Source organism: Silene latifolia, chromosome 10, assembly GCF_048544455.1.
Source record: "Silene latifolia isolate original U9 population chromosome 10, ASM4854445v1, whole genome shotgun sequence".
In the NCBI taxonomy this organism is placed as follows: Eukaryota; Viridiplantae; Streptophyta; class Magnoliopsida; order Caryophyllales; family Caryophyllaceae; genus Silene; species Silene latifolia.
The window spans coordinates 131,912,579-131,930,136 of record NC_133535.1 but is presented as its reverse complement, the minus strand read 5'-3'; the positions used below and the strand labels follow the sequence as shown (position 1 = coordinate 131,930,136).

At 40.2% G+C, this 17,558-nt stretch overlaps 1 protein-coding gene and 1 long non-coding RNA gene across 4 annotated transcripts; one reads left to right on the top strand and one right to left on the bottom strand.

Moving 5' to 3' along the window:
* Positions 1 to 676: 676 nt before the first annotated feature.
* LOC141605964 (uncharacterized) lies at positions 677 to 1,426 on the top strand. Its single transcript, XR_012526542.1, has 2 exons — positions 677 to 745; positions 1,214 to 1,426. It is a non-coding gene; the product is annotated as an uncharacterized LOC141605964 (long non-coding RNA).
* Positions 1,411 to 4,430, bottom strand: LOC141605963 (uncharacterized). Of its 3 annotated transcripts, none has more exons than XM_074424897.1 (2): positions 4,157 to 4,430; positions 1,411 to 3,505 (listed from the first exon to the last, which is right to left on the bottom strand). In XM_074424897.1, exon 2 carries the CDS (start codon positions 2,659 to 2,661, stop codon positions 1,426 to 1,428), a length of 1,236 nt encoding a protein of 411 aa, XP_074280998.1. In that variant the 5' UTR covers positions 2,662 to 3,505; positions 4,157 to 4,430; the 3' UTR covers positions 1,411 to 1,425. The 3 variants fall into 3 exon arrangements, with proteins under 3 accessions (XP_074280998.1, XP_074280997.1, XP_074280999.1); XM_074424896.1 differs by lacking the exon at positions 4,157 to 4,430 and adding an exon at positions 3,584 to 4,126; XM_074424898.1 differs by lacking the exon at positions 4,157 to 4,430 and adding an exon at positions 3,893 to 4,126.
* Positions 4,431 to 17,558: the final 13,128 nt, after the last annotated feature.

The following is a 17,558-nucleotide window of genomic DNA, read 5'->3' as shown; positions in this document are numbered from 1 at the left end:
TGTTATGTCGGTATGGTTGTTGTCGTTGAGTCGGGTTGAGTTTGGGTTAGTAACATGTTTTATGTTGAGTTTTGTTTTGGTTATTGAGTCGGGAGTGCGTAGGATGTGTCTTTGTTTTGTTGTGGTTTGAACTTCGGGGACAAATTTCTTTTTAAGGAGGGAAGACTGTAATACTACGTATTTATGAGTCTCTGGGTACTCTATCGAGTAGGCCTTACTCTGTCGAGTAAGGGCGAGTTGCAGATTAAAATAGTTTCTGACCTGTTGGGTACTCGATCGAGTAACGTGGATACTCGATCGAGTAAGGGGGTACTCGATCGAGTACCTTAGCTACTCGATCGAGTAGCCGGTTTACGAGGGATGATTTCTCGGGTTTTGTTAATAATGCGATTAAGTATATAATAATTTCCGTCATTGTTCTTAAACACTTTTTAAAACCTAAATTATTGTCAAGAGAGAAAACAAAGTACGTCATTCGCTTTAATCGCATTATTGACAAATCCCGGAGCTTGGAAGGTCAGATTTCACCTTTCTTTATACCGTTGTGATCCTTGCGTCGAGGGTAAGACCTATATACCATTTTTATGATGTTTTTTTAAAGTTGGTTAAACCCTAATTTGGGGATTTGGGGGTTTTGTTGTTTGTATGATTGGTAGTGATTATATGTTTGTATATTAGGAGGAGGATTCGTAGAGGAAGCATTTTGATATCAGCTGTGAGATCGTCTGATTGTTGTGCTTTCCAGGTAGGGTTTCCCTACTCAGTAGTATTTACATAATGTGTGGTGATTGTGCTGTCGTTAGTGATTGTTGATTGATTCAGATGGTTGTTGATGTTGTAGTGTAATTATGATTGTTTGTCTCTGGTTCTCGAGATGCGTTCTCGGCTGAGTGGAGTCACTTGCGGGAGTGGCTTCACGCCCTAGTTTCGCCTTTCGTGGAACCCGCCACGGAAGGGGATGTGCACATTAATGGGACAGGGTTATCGCTCGGTAGGATGAGCGGGGATTTGGTGGGTACGGCTGCGGTCCCCCCACTGGCAGGGTTGGTCCAGTGGACAGTCGGTGACGGAGATTGATTGGAGTGGGTGATTGTGTGTAACTGCTTGAGCTGTATTGATTACTGTACTGTTGATTATATAGATTGTGTGAATAGTACTGACCCCGGTTTATTGTTTTAAAATCTGCGGTGATCCATTCGGGGATGGTGAGCAGATATTGAGCAGGTATGAGTTGAGTACTGGGATAGCTGGGATGTGCCACGATCTGATGATAGGAGTATTCCGCTGCAGCTTAGTAGTTTTCATAAACATTTCAGTTAGATTAGTAGACAGTTGGTTTGAGAACATGTATACGTATTTTGGTTTGTTTTTTGGATTGTAACCTTTCACTAAAGTATTTCTATTTAAACGTTGTTTCATTATTGTTTATTTGATTATCATTGCCTCGGGTAACCGAGATGGTAACATCCTTATACCTGGGTGGTCCTGGTAAGACACTTGGAGTATGGGGGTGTTACACCTATAGTCTACGCATAATCTCCAACTACCATCCTTTTTCTTTACCAAGACCACAGGTGATGCAAAGGAGCTGTTACTATGCTGCAACACTCCATTATCCAACAACTCTTGTGTAATTTTTTCAATGATGTCCTTCTGGGCTGCAGGGAACCTGTAAGGCCTCAAACTTACTGGATTGCTGCCATATTTGAGAGGTATCTGATGGTCATGTCCCTCTCTTGAGGGAGGCAGTCCCTGTGGTTCTGAGAACACCTTGGCATATGTTTGTAATATGCCCTCCATTTCTTCCGACACATGGGATGGCTTGTCACCCCCTTGGCCTTGCATTTGCAGTGAGTAACAGCTTGTGTTACATCTACTTAAAGGAACAGCATTGACCTGCAGCAAGGCCAATTGTTTCTCATGTGTTATAAGTTTTTTCATCTCCTTAAAATGGGTAATCTTAAGTCTGTTAAGCCCCAATGCTTGTAATGACACCATTTTTCCCTGGTAATTAAATTCCATGGTTAATTTATGGAAATCCCAGCTAATTGGTCCTAGTTGTGATAACCATTGGACTCCTAGCACCATGTCACAATTTCCCAAGGGAATTAGAAAGAAATTTCCTTGGAATATAGCCTGTTTCAGCTGCCAAGTGAAGCTCTTGCACATCCATTCACATTTTAAGGAACTTCTATCAGCCACGGATATCTCGATAGGTTGTACTTTCTCTAAATGGCAGCCTATTTTCCTTGCCATCTCTATGTTCAAAAAATTGTGAGAGCTGCCACTGTCTATGAGTGCATGCAATGGCTTCTTGTTTCTGGTTACTATAACCCTCATGGTCTGAAAGCTCTCCACTCCTCCCAAGGCACAAGCTGAGATCAGAGCCATGGTTAGCCCTTCCTCATGGTGTTCTTCATCCTCAGTACTTAGAGTGGTGCTTTCAGTTATTTCTCCCTCAACTTCTTGGACCTCCATGGTATACACTTGGTTCCTTCTGAACAGGCACTTATGTTCAGAAGTGAATTTCTCAGGGCACCAAAAACACAGGCCTTTGAGCCTCCTCTCATCCATCTCCGCAGAAGTGAGACTTGGTCTCCTGGGTGTGTTTTGTGTAGGGGTTAAGGCAAAAGGCTTTCTTTGTTGGTTATAAGTGGTCATGTTGTTTTTGTTGGTAGAAGGGTTAATGTTTGAGATGAAGGAATGTTTTGGTGGAGTAGGTAACAAAGGGGGTGTTTTGGGAAAAATAGATGTCTTGGGTGGTTTGTGAGGTAGGTTATGGGTAGCTTCTTATAGTTTGGCTAAACAGAAAGCTTCTTGTAATGTTTTTGGTTTAAACATTCTTAATGGGTATTCAATATGGTCATCCAATCCCCAAAGAAAACAGCTTACACCATATTCTTCAGACAGATCTACTCTACTCAAAATTCTATCAAAGGCAGCATGATAAGTACTGACAGTACTTCCCTTTTGTTTTAAGCTGATAAGAGCAAACATGGGGTCATCAAAGGCCTTACCAAACCTAGCTTGTAAGGCTGTCTTATATTCCGTCCAGTTCAGGACACCCAATCCCCTACTATTTCTGTTCTTAATAAAAGATTGGTGCCATTTCAGGGCTACAGATTCTAAGTGCACAACAGCTAATGTTACCTTAAATTCCTCAGATAATTTATCTAATGAGAAAAATTGTTCACTTTTAAATAGCCATCCTTCCAAATTTTCTCCATTGAACTTAGGGAACTCTATCTTAGCTAGCCTCGCAGGAAAAGAATTCATACCCATTTGATGTGGTTGACCAGTGTCATGGTTAGCGCTTGAGGTTCCAATCTACACAAATAGCCCAGCCACCAGATCTGTCAGCCTAGCTATGGATTCATCAGTCCTCTTCTGTATTGTTTCCCCCCAAGCAGATATCCTCAAATCCATTGCATTCAGCAGCCTGGTTTCTACATCAGATGGATTCTCCACATTGTTAGGCATCTTCACAGGTCAAGGAACCGCTGCCCTAATAACCAATGATACGGGTTAATACGTAATACAAAGGAATAACTGATAAATTATAAATAAGAGAAGGAGAATAGACCAGTAAGTGATTAGGAGGGAGACTGAAGAATTATATTAAGATTGGAGAATGAGAATGCAATACAAAACATGATGATTTCCTTTCCCTACTCAGTCCTTATTTATACTATATTAGGTAACGGCTAGTGCTTGCATCCCAAGTTAAGATAGTACTGCTATGAGATGTGATACTGCAGAAAAAGACAAACTAGCTACTGGACAAATGAGCACAGAATTGTTGGGTTGTCACTAATGAGTTATCCCTTGTTGTGATAATTTGGTGACTCATTGCTTACTCCTAGAACCTTTGCATTTTGGATATTTCGCTCACCTGGCTCCTTTTCTGACATGGCATAACATTTGGCTGCTGACATGCTTGCTGACAAGGCCTGATTCGTATCAAACTCAAATTCCAAAGATCTTGCCTTTTTCTATTTCAATTTCTATCACCTATTTGTGGATCTCGTCGTTTTTAATTTTAATTTATTTCAACTATTTAAATTAACAAACTTTGACTTTTCTCTCTATTTCTATTTAATTGTTATATGAATATATGATAGATAAAAGATTAGAAAAAAGGAGAAAAAAAACTCACTTAATTTCTCTCACAGCTTGAAGTTTTTTCCAAAATTTTTACTATTTGGGTTAAGGAAAGAGTGATTCAAGGTGCAGTAGGATTGTGTTGCCTCAAACTTGGATTCTTTTACCATTTCTAGTTTGCTGTGTTTGTTTGGTAAGTTAAGGTCAGATATCTTCAAACTATTGATAGAGGGTGTTCCATCAAGTTTTGATAGAGGGGAAGTTGCAGTATGAATGAGGAAGATGAATTATAGTGAAAAGGACTATGAGTGGGACCTCTAAATAGAATTAACCTGCTGCTTCAGGTTAGAAAAAAGACAATTCTATTAAAAGATGACGGTGGTGATAGTTGAGTATATTGTGAGTTATATTTTAGTTTGGAGTAATTTAAGAAGAGCGGTAATAGTTTGGAGTATTTACATTAAAAGCAATTTCCCTGCTAATTCGACAAATCACACAAGCTCGCAAATTCGCGAGATTAACAACATTTCTATGTAAGGAGCATCAGTCTAAGCCATGTCTTATAGTGATAAACTACGATACCGTAACATGACATCAATTTATTCAATGCAACACCACGTAAAACTATAAGTGACATGTAGATTCGCCCGCCAGTGTAGTGAATTAGCTAGACGACTGCATTTATGTTGAAGCTCATGCAAACCAGTCCTATCAAACGGAGGTACTAGTGTACTACTAGTTAGCCCAATGGCCTCAACAGGAGAAGTGTCGCGTACAAATGACCATATTGCATAACAATCAAAAGAGAGATAGTTGTTGCTGCTCTGTAATAAGCCAGCCCCACTGTGTCTCGCACAATGTCGTCCATTTAGGCTCTGTTTGGTAAAGCTAACTGAAAAGCTAGCTAAAACACGAAAAAAAGAATAAAATCGAAAAGTTAAGCGAAACACGAAAAGGAATCGATAAGGTAGTGAAAATTAGAATCGATAAGGTAGTGATTATATAAAAAAATGTTTGGCAACAAACTGAAAAGGTAACTGATCTTGATGAAATGACGTAAAAGGATATGATAATTATTTAATAGTATGGATTTAAAGGGTAAAAACGGAAAATCAAACCAAATCAGGTACCTGAAATCTCAAATGCTACTCTAGGTAGCATTTCATTTCAGGTAGCTTATTTGGACAAATAAGTTACTTGCCAAACGCTTACAAAAAAATAAGATACCTGAAATTTTGGTCAAATAAGCTACCTTGACCAAATCAGGTACCTGAAATGCCTTGCCAAACGGAGCCTTAGGCGATCCCAACTCCACTAATTTATTGCCCTCACATGATTTACAAGCTGACGCTTCCCAACTCGGCAATCATGTTCGTTAATTGCTTAATTATGAATCTGAATTATTATTTTACTAATCTACCCATGTGGGTGTAAGAAAACTCCTGTCTTTGTACTTAGTCATTTAATCTTGGATTGAACTGTGTATGTAATTCTCTTCATTGGATGACGAGTTTACTTTGTTTTGTTGCGATTTTTAGCTCAAAGGGAAGGAACTAGGTAAGTAATTTAGAAAAAAGAGAATGGACTTACATGAATCCATGTCAGGTTTTGACAGCATCAATGACATATACCTGCAATGTTACTGATGTTATTTATTTATTTATTTATTTGGGTTCGTTATCAATGAAACTTAACTTGTGTTCGACAATTGATTTTATTGTTACGTAATTTGTTTATTTCCATTTGGTGACGTACGGACATTCTACTAGAATATTCAATTATTGGGTCGTGTATAAACTTGCACATGTTATCCGATTTTTTTATACGGGAGTGAAGATTCGTACTTTTTAAGTTTTTAAATTTCTCAGTTGGTTGTATGAGAACGCATTTTTTCGTACGTAAATAATACCACTATAATTATATGTCTTTTAGATAGCTGAGTCACCACGTACTATTCCCATATAACACGCAATTACAACAAATTTTGTGTTATTTTTCATAAAAAATAAGTTTCATTTTATTTTAGATTTCTAGGTTTTTATTAAGCCAAGACTAACTAGGTCAGAGTAGAAGTTAAGACTTATGTACCTATCACGAAGACAAATCATACGACGAGTACACAAAGAATTAAACCTAATACGTGTTAGAATTGAGAAGAATTGATTTGAATGTGATAATATTATTGATCAAACAATATATAATATTTATAGGTGTGCACATACAAGCAATTACCTAAACTAAACTATAGAAATAGGAAAGAGGACAACCTAAGGAAATATATACAAAGATACATTAAGTGACGAGCAAGGAACGAATATTAACAAAATATGAATGCGAGATATTTTAATGACTAACACGCCCCCGCAAGATTGACGTCCCAAAAGACAGGCCAATCTTGGAGCAAAGTGACTGAAATAAAGGACGAGGTAAAGGCTTAGTAAGCATGTCAGCAAGCTGATCGCCACTGGAAATGTGCGGAACACGTAACTTGTTAGAATGAACTCGTTCACGGACAAAATGAAGAGCAATTGCAACATGCTTCATACGAGAGTGAAAAACCGGATTTGCCGAGTATTGAGTAGCACCAAGATTATCGCAATAAATGACAGGCGCCATTGTAGTAGAGATACCGAGATCAACAAGAAGAGCTTGAACCCATTCGAGCTCAGAAGTGGTGTCCGCAGTAGCGCGAAATTCAGCCTCGTAGAGGACATGGCAAGAGTACGCTGCTTGCGAGAGGACCAAACAATAGGATTTCGACCAAGATATAGAATGTAACCAGTGGTAGAGACATTATCGTTTTTGTCGCCACCCCAATCAGCATCACAAAAAGCATGGAGACGTAAAGGAGTATCACGATAGAGTTGAAGGCCGACAGTCAAGGTTCCATGTAGATATCGAAGAAGGCGCTTGACTGCAAGCCAATGAAGATCAGTAGGACGAGACATAAACTGTGCAAGCCTGTTCACAGTGAAAGAGATATCTGGACGAGTAAGAGCCAAGTATTGAAGGGAACCTATGGCAGCACGATAATCAGTGGAGGATGAAGGAGATAATGGAGTGCCAAGAGAGCGGAGCAAAGGAGGATGAGTAGCAATTGGCGTAGGCAACGGCTTGGACTCATGCATTTTGAAGCGTTCAAGCAGATCAAGGATATACTTAGTTTGAGTGAGGAGCATACCATGAGTATTCGGAGTGACTTCGACTCCGAGAAAGTAGGACAGGGGACCCAAGTATTTGAGGGAGAAGCGAGCAGCGAGCCGAGCAATGAACGAATCAAGAGAGGAGGACGAGGGACATGTGACGATAATATCGTCTACATAAACCAGTAAGTAAATAGGGGAGAAAGCATCATCACAAACGAAGAGGGAAGGATCAGCAGGAGAAATGCGAAACCCATATTGGACCAGTGTTGATTTTAGTTCCGTATACCATGTGCAAGGAGCCTGTTTGAGACCATATATGGCTTTAGATAAGAGACAAACATGAGAGGGACTAGTAACATCAATAAAACCCGGAGGTTGGGACATATACACAGTATCATTGAGAGTGCCTTGCAAAAAAGCGTTGTTGATATCTAATTGACGAAGGGACCATCCATTACTGACAGCGAGAGACAAAAGAAGGCGGACAGTAGCGGGTTTAACCACAGGACTAAAGGTTTCTGAATAATCGAGGCCTGGTCATTGAAGAAAACCCTTAGCAACAAGCCGAGCCTTATACTTGTGAATAGAGTTGTCGGGATTGTATTTAATCCGAAATACCCATTTGCATCCAATTAAATTTCGGTCTGGGTGTGGTGGGACAAGAGTCCAAGTTTTATTTTTGTTAAGAGCAGTGACTTCATCCAACATGGCAGTGTGCCAGTGAGGGATGGCAAGAGCTTGCTTGACAGAGGTGGGAAGGGAGTGAGGGGAGGAAAGAACAGCGGCTTTTGCATATTTGGGATTAGGTTTCCGGATATTGTTGCTGAGACGAGTAGTGACAGTACGCGGTGGTGGTGGAGGAGGGGGAGGAGGTGGTGGGATAGGTGTGATGGCGGCAAGAGTAGGAGAAGGGGGAGAAACAGGGGTGGAGGCAGGGGAGGATATAGGGGCAGTATTGGTAGTAGATGTGGTAGTGGTTGTGGGGTTGATAGGTGTGACTGGAGTGGGAGGGTCAGGGGTCGAGGGAGTAGCACTGGTGGTGGGAGACGAGGTGTTAGGAGGTGCGGAAGGCAGCAGTGGGAGAGGAAGAGAACACCAACGAGACATAGAGTAGTCGTTGGTGGAGGAAGTGGCAGAGAGTTTGGAAAAAGGGAATTCGGTTTCGACAAATTTTACATGACGGGATGTATATATACGGTTCGTGATAGGGTCAAGGCAGTGGTAAGCGCTTTGAGTGGCAGAGTAGCCAATGAATATGCAAGGCTTAGAACGATTTTCAAGCTTGTGTGAAGTATACGGACGAAGCCATGGATAGCATAAGCATCCAAAACTTCGAAGCTTTAAATAATTGGGAGATGTATTGAATAATTTGAGGAATGGAGACATGTGAGACAGGGAAGGTGTGGGAAGCCTATTAATGAGATATACGGCTGCAGTGAGGGCGTGAGGCCAGTAAGAGAGAGGAATATTGGCATGGGAGAGAAGGGCAAGACCAGTTTCGACAATATGTCGATGGCGGCGCTCAGCAAAGCCATTATGTTCAGGTGTGTGAGGTGGTGACGTAAGGTGAGAGATACCGTGGGTAGACAGTGTAGGTCGAAGTTTTAGGTATTCGCCCCCGTTGTCGGAAAAAATTTGTTTTATTTTGCGATTAAAGAAATTCTCGACAAGGGATTGAAACCGAGTAAACACAGGGAGTGAATCGGATTTGTTTTTGAGCGGATAAAACTATATATACTTCGTATAGTGATCGACAAAGATAATATAGTATTTAAAATTGTCGTAGGAAGTGACAGGAGACGTCCATACATCAGAAAAAAGCAGTTCAAGAGGAGAAGAAGATGATAAAGTGGAATCAGAAAATGCTAGCTTGTGACTTTTATTTATATCGCAGGCATTACAATTCGAATAATCGAGAGAAGGAATAGCTAAATTAAAATTATTTCTTAAATAGGCTAGTATAGTTTTGGACGGATGTCCTAGCTTATGATGCCATGCGACTGAGGAATTGAGGAGTCCTAGGTGTGCTTGTGGAGAAGGTGGATACCAGAGATAGACACCGTCTTCAAGAGGGCCTTGAAGCAGTACCTTGCCCGTGTGGAAAACCTTAATGACAAAAGAAGGTAAGAATTCAATAGAAGCGGCATTACCTCGGCAGAATTGGGAAACATAAAAGATATTGCGGGAAATACGAGGTACATGTAAGACATTGTTAAACTTTAAGATAGAGGAAGAAGTGGAGATAGAGAAAGAACCTATGTTGGATATAGGAAGAGAGGTACCATCACCTATGATCACATCATCAGAACCATCATAAGGAGTATGTAAGGAGAGATTTGCGAGGTCATTTGTGAGGTGGTGGGTGGCGCCACTGTCTACGAGCCAAGGACGAGAGGAGGTAGGGGAGGAGCAGTAGCCGTGTGGGCCTGGGCAGATGGTGAGGCACGGGTATGAGGTCGGTTCGATGGTGGTAGAGGGAAAGAGGGAAGTTCAACATTCGGAAAATCACGCTTGAATTTTCGACAGACAGTGAGATAATGGCCTATGTGTTTGAAATATTGACACCGTCCTTTGAACGGTGTTTGAGTGTCATCAGTGGGTGGTGAAGATGGTGTTGGAAGTAGTGGGGCAGTGTAGGATTGGCGAGAGTAAGAACGGTTGTAATTGGTGCGGTTTTGAGCGGCATGGGCAGTTATAGGAAGAGTAGGTGTAGTTTGTTTGAGGGTTAATTCATGGTTGATGAGTTTTTCATGGAGGGCTTCGAAGGATATAGCAGTGTCACAGTTGCAGACTGCATCAATGACGGGTCTATATGTGTCATCAAGACTGCGTAATATTTTGGAGACGATGTCGTCAGAGTCTATTGGTTTGCCTAGGGCAGCTAGTTTGTCAGTGTAGTTTTTGAATTGTGTCATGTAATCATTGATGGATAGATTGCCTTTCGAAAGTGAGTCGAGGGCATCTTTGACTTGGAGGATATGTCCTCGGGAAGGATTGCCATAGGTTTGTGCTAGGATTGACCACGCTTCATTAGAAGTCGTGGCATTGGTGAGGAGCGAGGCTATGCTCGTGGGAAGTGTGCCCATGAGGGCGCCAAGAATGAGGCGATCTTGGCATAGCCAAGAGTGATAGGCAGAATTAGGGGAAGTTGTTTTCTTTGTGTCATCAGTGATGGTGGAGGGAGGAGCGGGGTGCGTACCATCTACGAATTTGAGTAAATCGTAGCCAAATAGGATGTTGGAGAGTTGGGTTTTCCAGTTGAAATAGGTGAGAGGTGTGAGTTCTTTGCATTGGGAGAGGTTAACATCAATGAAGGGAGATTTTGGGTCATGAGGATTGGGAATAAGGTTGCCATGAGGAGCCATAGAGAAGAAAGGGGAGGGTGTCGGTGTGGGTTAGGGTTCTTGACCGAAAAAAAAAAAATTTGATGTATGGAGGCAAGACGGATCTTACAAGCTCGATACCATGTTAGAATTGAGAAGAATTGATTTGAATGTGATAATATTATTGATCAAACAATGTACAATATTTATAGGTGTGCACATACAAGCAATTACCTAAACTAAACTATAGAAATAGGAAAGAGGACAACCTAAGGAAATATATACAAAGATACATTAAGTGACGAGCAAGGAACGAATATTAACAAAATATGAATGCGAGATATTTTAATGACTAACAATACGTAGATTTTAGGTTTGATGTTTTAGAATCTCCAAATTACTTAAGTAATTTAAAAATCGAATAAAAAAAGCGTAATTATGACTTCGTACAAAACATATTCATGTTTTTCTTTAAATTAAGAAAATTGTAATAATAACGTACAAATAAAACATAACAGCTAAAATTACGCCTAAAGGTTGAACGAAGAAATGTTGCAATTTCATGAAATAGAAGAGTATATTGAAAGATTAAATGAAAATACTAATCTAACCAAAAAATAATGTAAAACAAACGTGGTGGTTCATGGAGAGAGATCCGTCCAACGGGCGCATAAGTGGGAGGTTGGCATACCTATGATATAAGAGATCCGCTTCTGCTTTAACAAGCGGGTATGTATTAAAGTGAGAAGGTCGCTGATGCTCTGTATAAGCTAGAGCCATTATTTCTCGCACAAAGTCTGTCTAAGTAGGCGACCACCAGGCTATCGCCCTCGCATTTTTACAGGCTGGAGCTTCTCAGCCCGACAACTATATTTGTTATCTACATAGTGTAAAAGCCAAGTTTTTTCTTGACTTCTGATTAGCTGCCGAGTTTCTATATGTGGGCCCCCACGTTTCCTATTCTATTTTTTTTTTTTTTTTGAAATTGTCATCTCATTAATAATCAACTAAGCGTAGGTTACAATGAAGATAGCAAATAGACAAAGGAAAATCAAGATTGCTAACGTAAAAAATACATTCAAAATAACTATCTAAATACTGGTAATGGCGCTGCCGCTCCAAAATCATAAATTTCTTGAATCTATGAATAATCGATGTCTTCGCATCCTTCTTGATGGAGGGAAACAGTGTAGCCGTCTTGATGTATTCATCCACGAAACAAATCTGATAATCTCCCCGTCGATTAAAACTTATTATATTGATAACAATCCCACGAAAAAATGGAAAAACCCCGAAAGAAGGGACGGAACAACAGATCTCACCAAAAGGGAGACTATTATTGAAAATAAGATAGATCTGCATAATAATATTAGTTTAAGAAAGCTTTTGTGGGGCTTACCATCAATGGATGATCGATGGAAGCCCCCGAATAATAATGGAGGCTAGGTTTTTAGAGAGGGTTTTTAGAGAGGTTACCACCGGTTTCCTATTCTATTTAGTTACCCTCTTTCCTCAACCCAATTCTTATTCCTCTCTTATCCTATTTTAATCTTATGTTAAAACATAAGTTAAAATGTCAAAATTTACATAAGTTATTGCAAATTACATACATTCAACGGATCTAACATGTCAAATATCTTTAATATAAGAGTAAATTAAAAATTACTCCCTTTTAAAATTCTGCTTTTTAAAATTACTCCCTTATATAATTTTTTCCTAAAATTACTCTCTTAATATGCACTTTTATCGACAATTGATTCAATACCCCAATTTAGGTGACTTATTACGTCTGTTTTTGAACTTATTATTCATTGTTATACACTTCAGAGTACAAATTGACTAAGCCACAAACGAAATAAGTTCATAAAATGACGGAATAAGTAACTTAAGTTGGTGTTATGAAACAATTTTTGATAAAAGTGTATTTTAAGTGTAATACTACGGTTTTCTATGTCTTTGGGTACTCTATCGAGTGGAGCTTACTCTGTCGAGTAAGTAAGTTGTTTTACGAAACAATGTTCTGTCTGATGGGTACTCGATCGAGTAAGGGTCACTCGATCGAGTAAGTGACTTACTCGGTCAAGTAAGTTGGTTTTGCGGGTTGTTTTAGCCGGGTTTTGTTAGTAACGCATGATTAATATTTAAAGCTTTCTGTCACTTTCTTAATCACTTTTACCTTTTCTAAAAATCTTTCAAGAGAGAAAACAGTTACGTTGCTTTTGTTCTTCGCGTTACTATCAAATCTCAAAGGCTAAGGTTGTCGGATCGTCGTGTTCTTTACGCCGTTGAGTTCGTCGTGTCATGGGTAAGATCTTTGTTTAATTTTTATACCGTTTGGTTGATTTTGTTTAAAACCCTAATTGGGTAATTTGGGGGTTTTGGGAGTATAATGTTTGTATTAGATGATGATTGTATGATTATGTGTTTATAGGAGGTGGTTTCGTAGAGGAGCGATATTGAATAACTGCTTTGTGACGATCCTGTGATTTGTTTATTTCAGGTAGGGTTTCCCAACTCGGTTATTGTTTACATGTATATTAGATGGTTGTTTGGTTGTTGATGGTTGGTTAATGGCATTTATCTATATCGTATTTGAATTGGCAATTGTTGATGTTGTAGTTGGTTGTTGTTGTTTGTCTGTGGCTCGTGAGGTGCACCCTCGGCTGAGTGGGCTAAACATAATGGGCTTCAAGTTCCTCGATCTTTTAATTCTCGTCTGGGATAGCAGCTTGGTCGATCGACTAAGCATGGCATTCGATCGACTGCTCTTCAGTGTACAGTAGCTTCTGGAACCCGCAGGTTGGTCGATCGACTGATGGTAGTGGTCGATCGACTTCTTGAGCTGCTACTTGACTTCTATAATCTCGTGGATTTGTCTTTTGGGCCTTAAATTGCGCACCAAGCTCGTTCCTTAAGCGAATACTTCACGTCAAATGCAATGCAGGATACTCGGGGACGTATTTAGCTCGATTTCCGCTGGATTCTTCACATTTCTGCAATAATGTACAAAAATACGGAAGTAGATGGAAATAGGGAGAAATGTAGCATAAACTACATGAATGAGCTCTGAAATGTGTGTAAAATGGGATATAAAACATCATATAAAAGACACGCATCAAACTTCCCCAAACCAAACCCTTGCTTGTCCCCAAGCAAGAACTAGACTCGATCTAATGACCTAATGGAACGAGTTCAATCTCAGAGCGAAATGCAACATGTAAAGCCTAAACCAATTTAATGCACGACCAACAATTAATTAGCAAATGAATCATGCAAACGAGTTATGGGGTCGTTAGAAACTGCTGAATCGTCAACCATAGAGACTTATCAAATCGGACTCTCACGGGTCGCTCATATCACTCAAATAAGCACAGGTGAATAATGTAAAGATAGAAAAAATTCATTTGTAGTGACACTCACCTAACTACGGCCTATAAGAACATGCCTGCAATATAATATGAAAACAATCTCTATGACCGTACATATGCATTCCAACCAACAAGAGACCATGACACTTGCCGAGGTATATATGTGGATATGTGAGGTATGGGTAAGAAGAGACAAAACATTTATGGAAAAGTGGAGGTACAGGTGATCAAGCTAGTACCAAAACGGAACCATATGGCAACATCCTTCTTCTTGCTCCAAAATAAAAGAAACGGTGCTGTAGCAAGCACAAATCTTCCAATCTCCAGGTATAAAGGTAATCAACTAACTCCCCATAAGATATGAATAATACATGGGAGCAAAAATCGCCAAAAGATAAGGATTTGAATTATGCAAATTTGATTTCTTTTCTTTCTCTCGAACCTCAGTCGATCGACCTATGATGCCAGTCGATCGACCGCTTAAACAGTACAGAACCTCTTTTTTCATTTTCTTTTTGAATCTTTTTTTCACTTTTTTTTTTTCCTTTTCAACTTTGTTTCTTTCCTCCCTCATTCTCCCAACTAAATCTCAATAAGAGCATTCACCACCAAAAACGAAGTAACAATCCCAACAACTAAGACTACTAGCTTGACAAGGGCAGGCTAAATGTAGGATGTAGTAAATGGGACAAAAAGAATATTTTTGGCAGTGTGGAGTTCATGGGCAAAACGAATAAGGGGAAACCTCTACCACATGTGTCAACTAACCACAAACCGAATGCATACAAGTATTAAGCAGATTGAGTTCATATTTATGCACATTTATGTAACATGCCTCATAAGGAGTACTACTCACATCCTAGATAAACTGGTCATGGATGTCACCAGTTATAGGCTCTAATCTCAGAAATATGATGTAGTTTGCCAATTTTCAAAGTCAAGTCTCAAGTTCAGCAAATAATTAACGAAAACTCGTAGATATGCACTTATATGATTCTACTAAAAACATGTTAATCAAGCAAGGCTTAGGCAAAAAACAGATGCAAATGCAATATCATCATTGAAATACTACCGTTCCGACTCGACCTATATGCTAAAATAAACGTGCATTTTTTTGAATTTTTTGAATTTTTTCAATTTTTTTTTGGATTTTTTGGTATACATATATAAAATGAACTAAACAATGCAAAACAGAATGTAAACGTGAATGCAAGCAAATGATATGCGACGCAAAACCCTTCCCCAAACCAAATTGCACAATGTCCCCATTGTGCAAAATCATGTAAGGAAATAAACAAGGAAAACGGGAATTTGCGAGAAATTTAAACAAATAAAACATGACATGAAGTGGAAATCGGGAACTCACAAGACTTTAAGCGCAGCAAAAGGAAACCTCCCCAAACCAGCGTGAGCTAGGGGGTTTCAGTAGCCAGCAGTGCTACTAATAAGTACCTGAAAATAAAAACAAAATACCACGCATAAAATCGAGAAAGACAATAATGAAGCGGTATTATGTGCAAAATTGAGAAAAATAGAAGAAATAAATAAATGACGGAAGATAAACTGGAGTAGAAAACTCCTTTAATTCCGCAAATCGACCAAACATAGCAGGAGAGAGGTCGTAAACAGGTACAGCAGTGCAGGTCGGTCGATCGACCACATAGCCCAGTCGATCGACCAGGGTGAAAGGAACAGTAGCTCTTGGAACTCGCAGATCGGTCGATCGACTACATAGCCTGATCGATCGATCAAGATATCTTTGTAACTTCTTATTTCTTCGTATTTGCTCAATTACTTGAGCTAAAGAGGTCTAAAAACCTGCAAGGGCACAATAATACGCGCCCAAAATTGCGCAAAACCCAAAATAAAGTCTAAAACGTATAAAATCCTAAGCAAGCAAAATAAAATGCGAAGTTTCGCGCACACAAAAGCAAAAAAAAAGTGTTTAACAAAAGCAAATAAAAAGTTTGGAAAACATGTGATCAACTAGTAGTTGATCAAGAACGGCCACGGAATGGCCCACTTCGTCGGCTTCTGGCTACTAGAGGTAGCCTCAACGGTGCTTATCTTCTCAGCTGCACCCTTCTTAGCTTCCACGTCCGTATGGCTCAACGGATCAACACTTTCATCATCTCCCCAGTCGATGACCTCTTCTTGCTCATCAAAGTCCAAGTCGGACTTCCGTGCCTTGACCGGTTCGTCATCAACTTCCTCATCAGTGGCATAGCTAAGGCAACCAAGACCTCCTCATGAAATGATTGGCTTCTTTGCAGCTAGAGTGACTTGCAGCTCTTCCTTCCCCAAACCAGCTCCTGCAATATCAGAAATAGACAAATCTTCCTCCAATTTGCTCCCAATCTGGGGCGAAGGGGTTACAACAAGAATAGAGATAGGTAAATCAGGAAGCACAAAGTACGATTTCTTGTCAGAAACCGTGTTACAAGTCACAGGACACATGGGGTCCTTTTTCTTAGACGGCTGGGCAAAAACAATAGAATGCTTGCCCACTTTAAAAGTCAAGGTTCCTAGACCGACATCTATGACTGCACCAGCGGTGTGCAGAAATGGCCTACCCAAAATAATGGGAATGTGGGCATCCTCAGGCATGTCAAGTACAACGAAGTCGACGGGGAAGAAAAACTTCCCTATTTGGACAGGGATGTCCTCTAAGACTCCTATTGACTGGACCGCAGATCGGGTCACCATCTATCTTGTCATATCTCATCATGCGAACCTAGTTAGTTTGAGCTTCCTAGCTAGACTCAGGGGCATGACACTTATACTAGCTCCTAAGTCACATAATGCCTTCTCAATAGAGAAGGTACGTATTTTGCAAGGAACAGAAAAGCTACCCGGGTCCTCTAGCTTATGGGGTGCAGTGTGAGACAAATAAGAGCATGACTCTTTGGTTAATGCGACAGTATGCACATTTTCAAGTGACTTTTTCTTAGACAAGAGTTGTTTCATGAATTTAGTGTAGGCAGACACTTGATTGACCAACTCAAGGAAAGGAACTTGTACATTCAAACTACGAATAACCTTTTCAAATTTATTGAAAGATACCTGTTCCTTTGTCGGCACTAGTCTCTCTGGATATGGGGCTGAGAGAAGTACCTTAGCCCTCTCTTCTAAGTCTCGCATGCCGGCATCCGTGGACTTAGGCTGAAAGTCCACCACCTTCTCCCTATTGAAGCTTGAACCCTCCTCAGACCGTCTCAAATGTGAGCCATTGACCGACATTGGGTCGAACTTCGGAATCGGGAAGGACCCATCAGCACTCGGGTCTTGCCCCAATACTTTCGGAGTTGTCGAACCCCGGAACAAATGGTCTCTTAAATTATCGGGCATTGAAGGACGAAATTACTCAATATCAGCAGGGGTCTCAGTCGATCGACCACCTTGCTCAATCGATCGACTGAGTTGTACGAGTTCGAAGCTCAGTAACTCGCATATCGTCGATCGACGGTATATATCGATCGATCGATCGATATACCCGGTAGACGCCTTGTTCTTGTTATTTTTCGTTAAAGCTTTCTTTTGACTCGGTTCCGCCTCATTCTTTTCAGGGGCATCCTCGACCATAGCAGGCCCCTCCAGGGTAGACCCACTCCTCAAAGTAA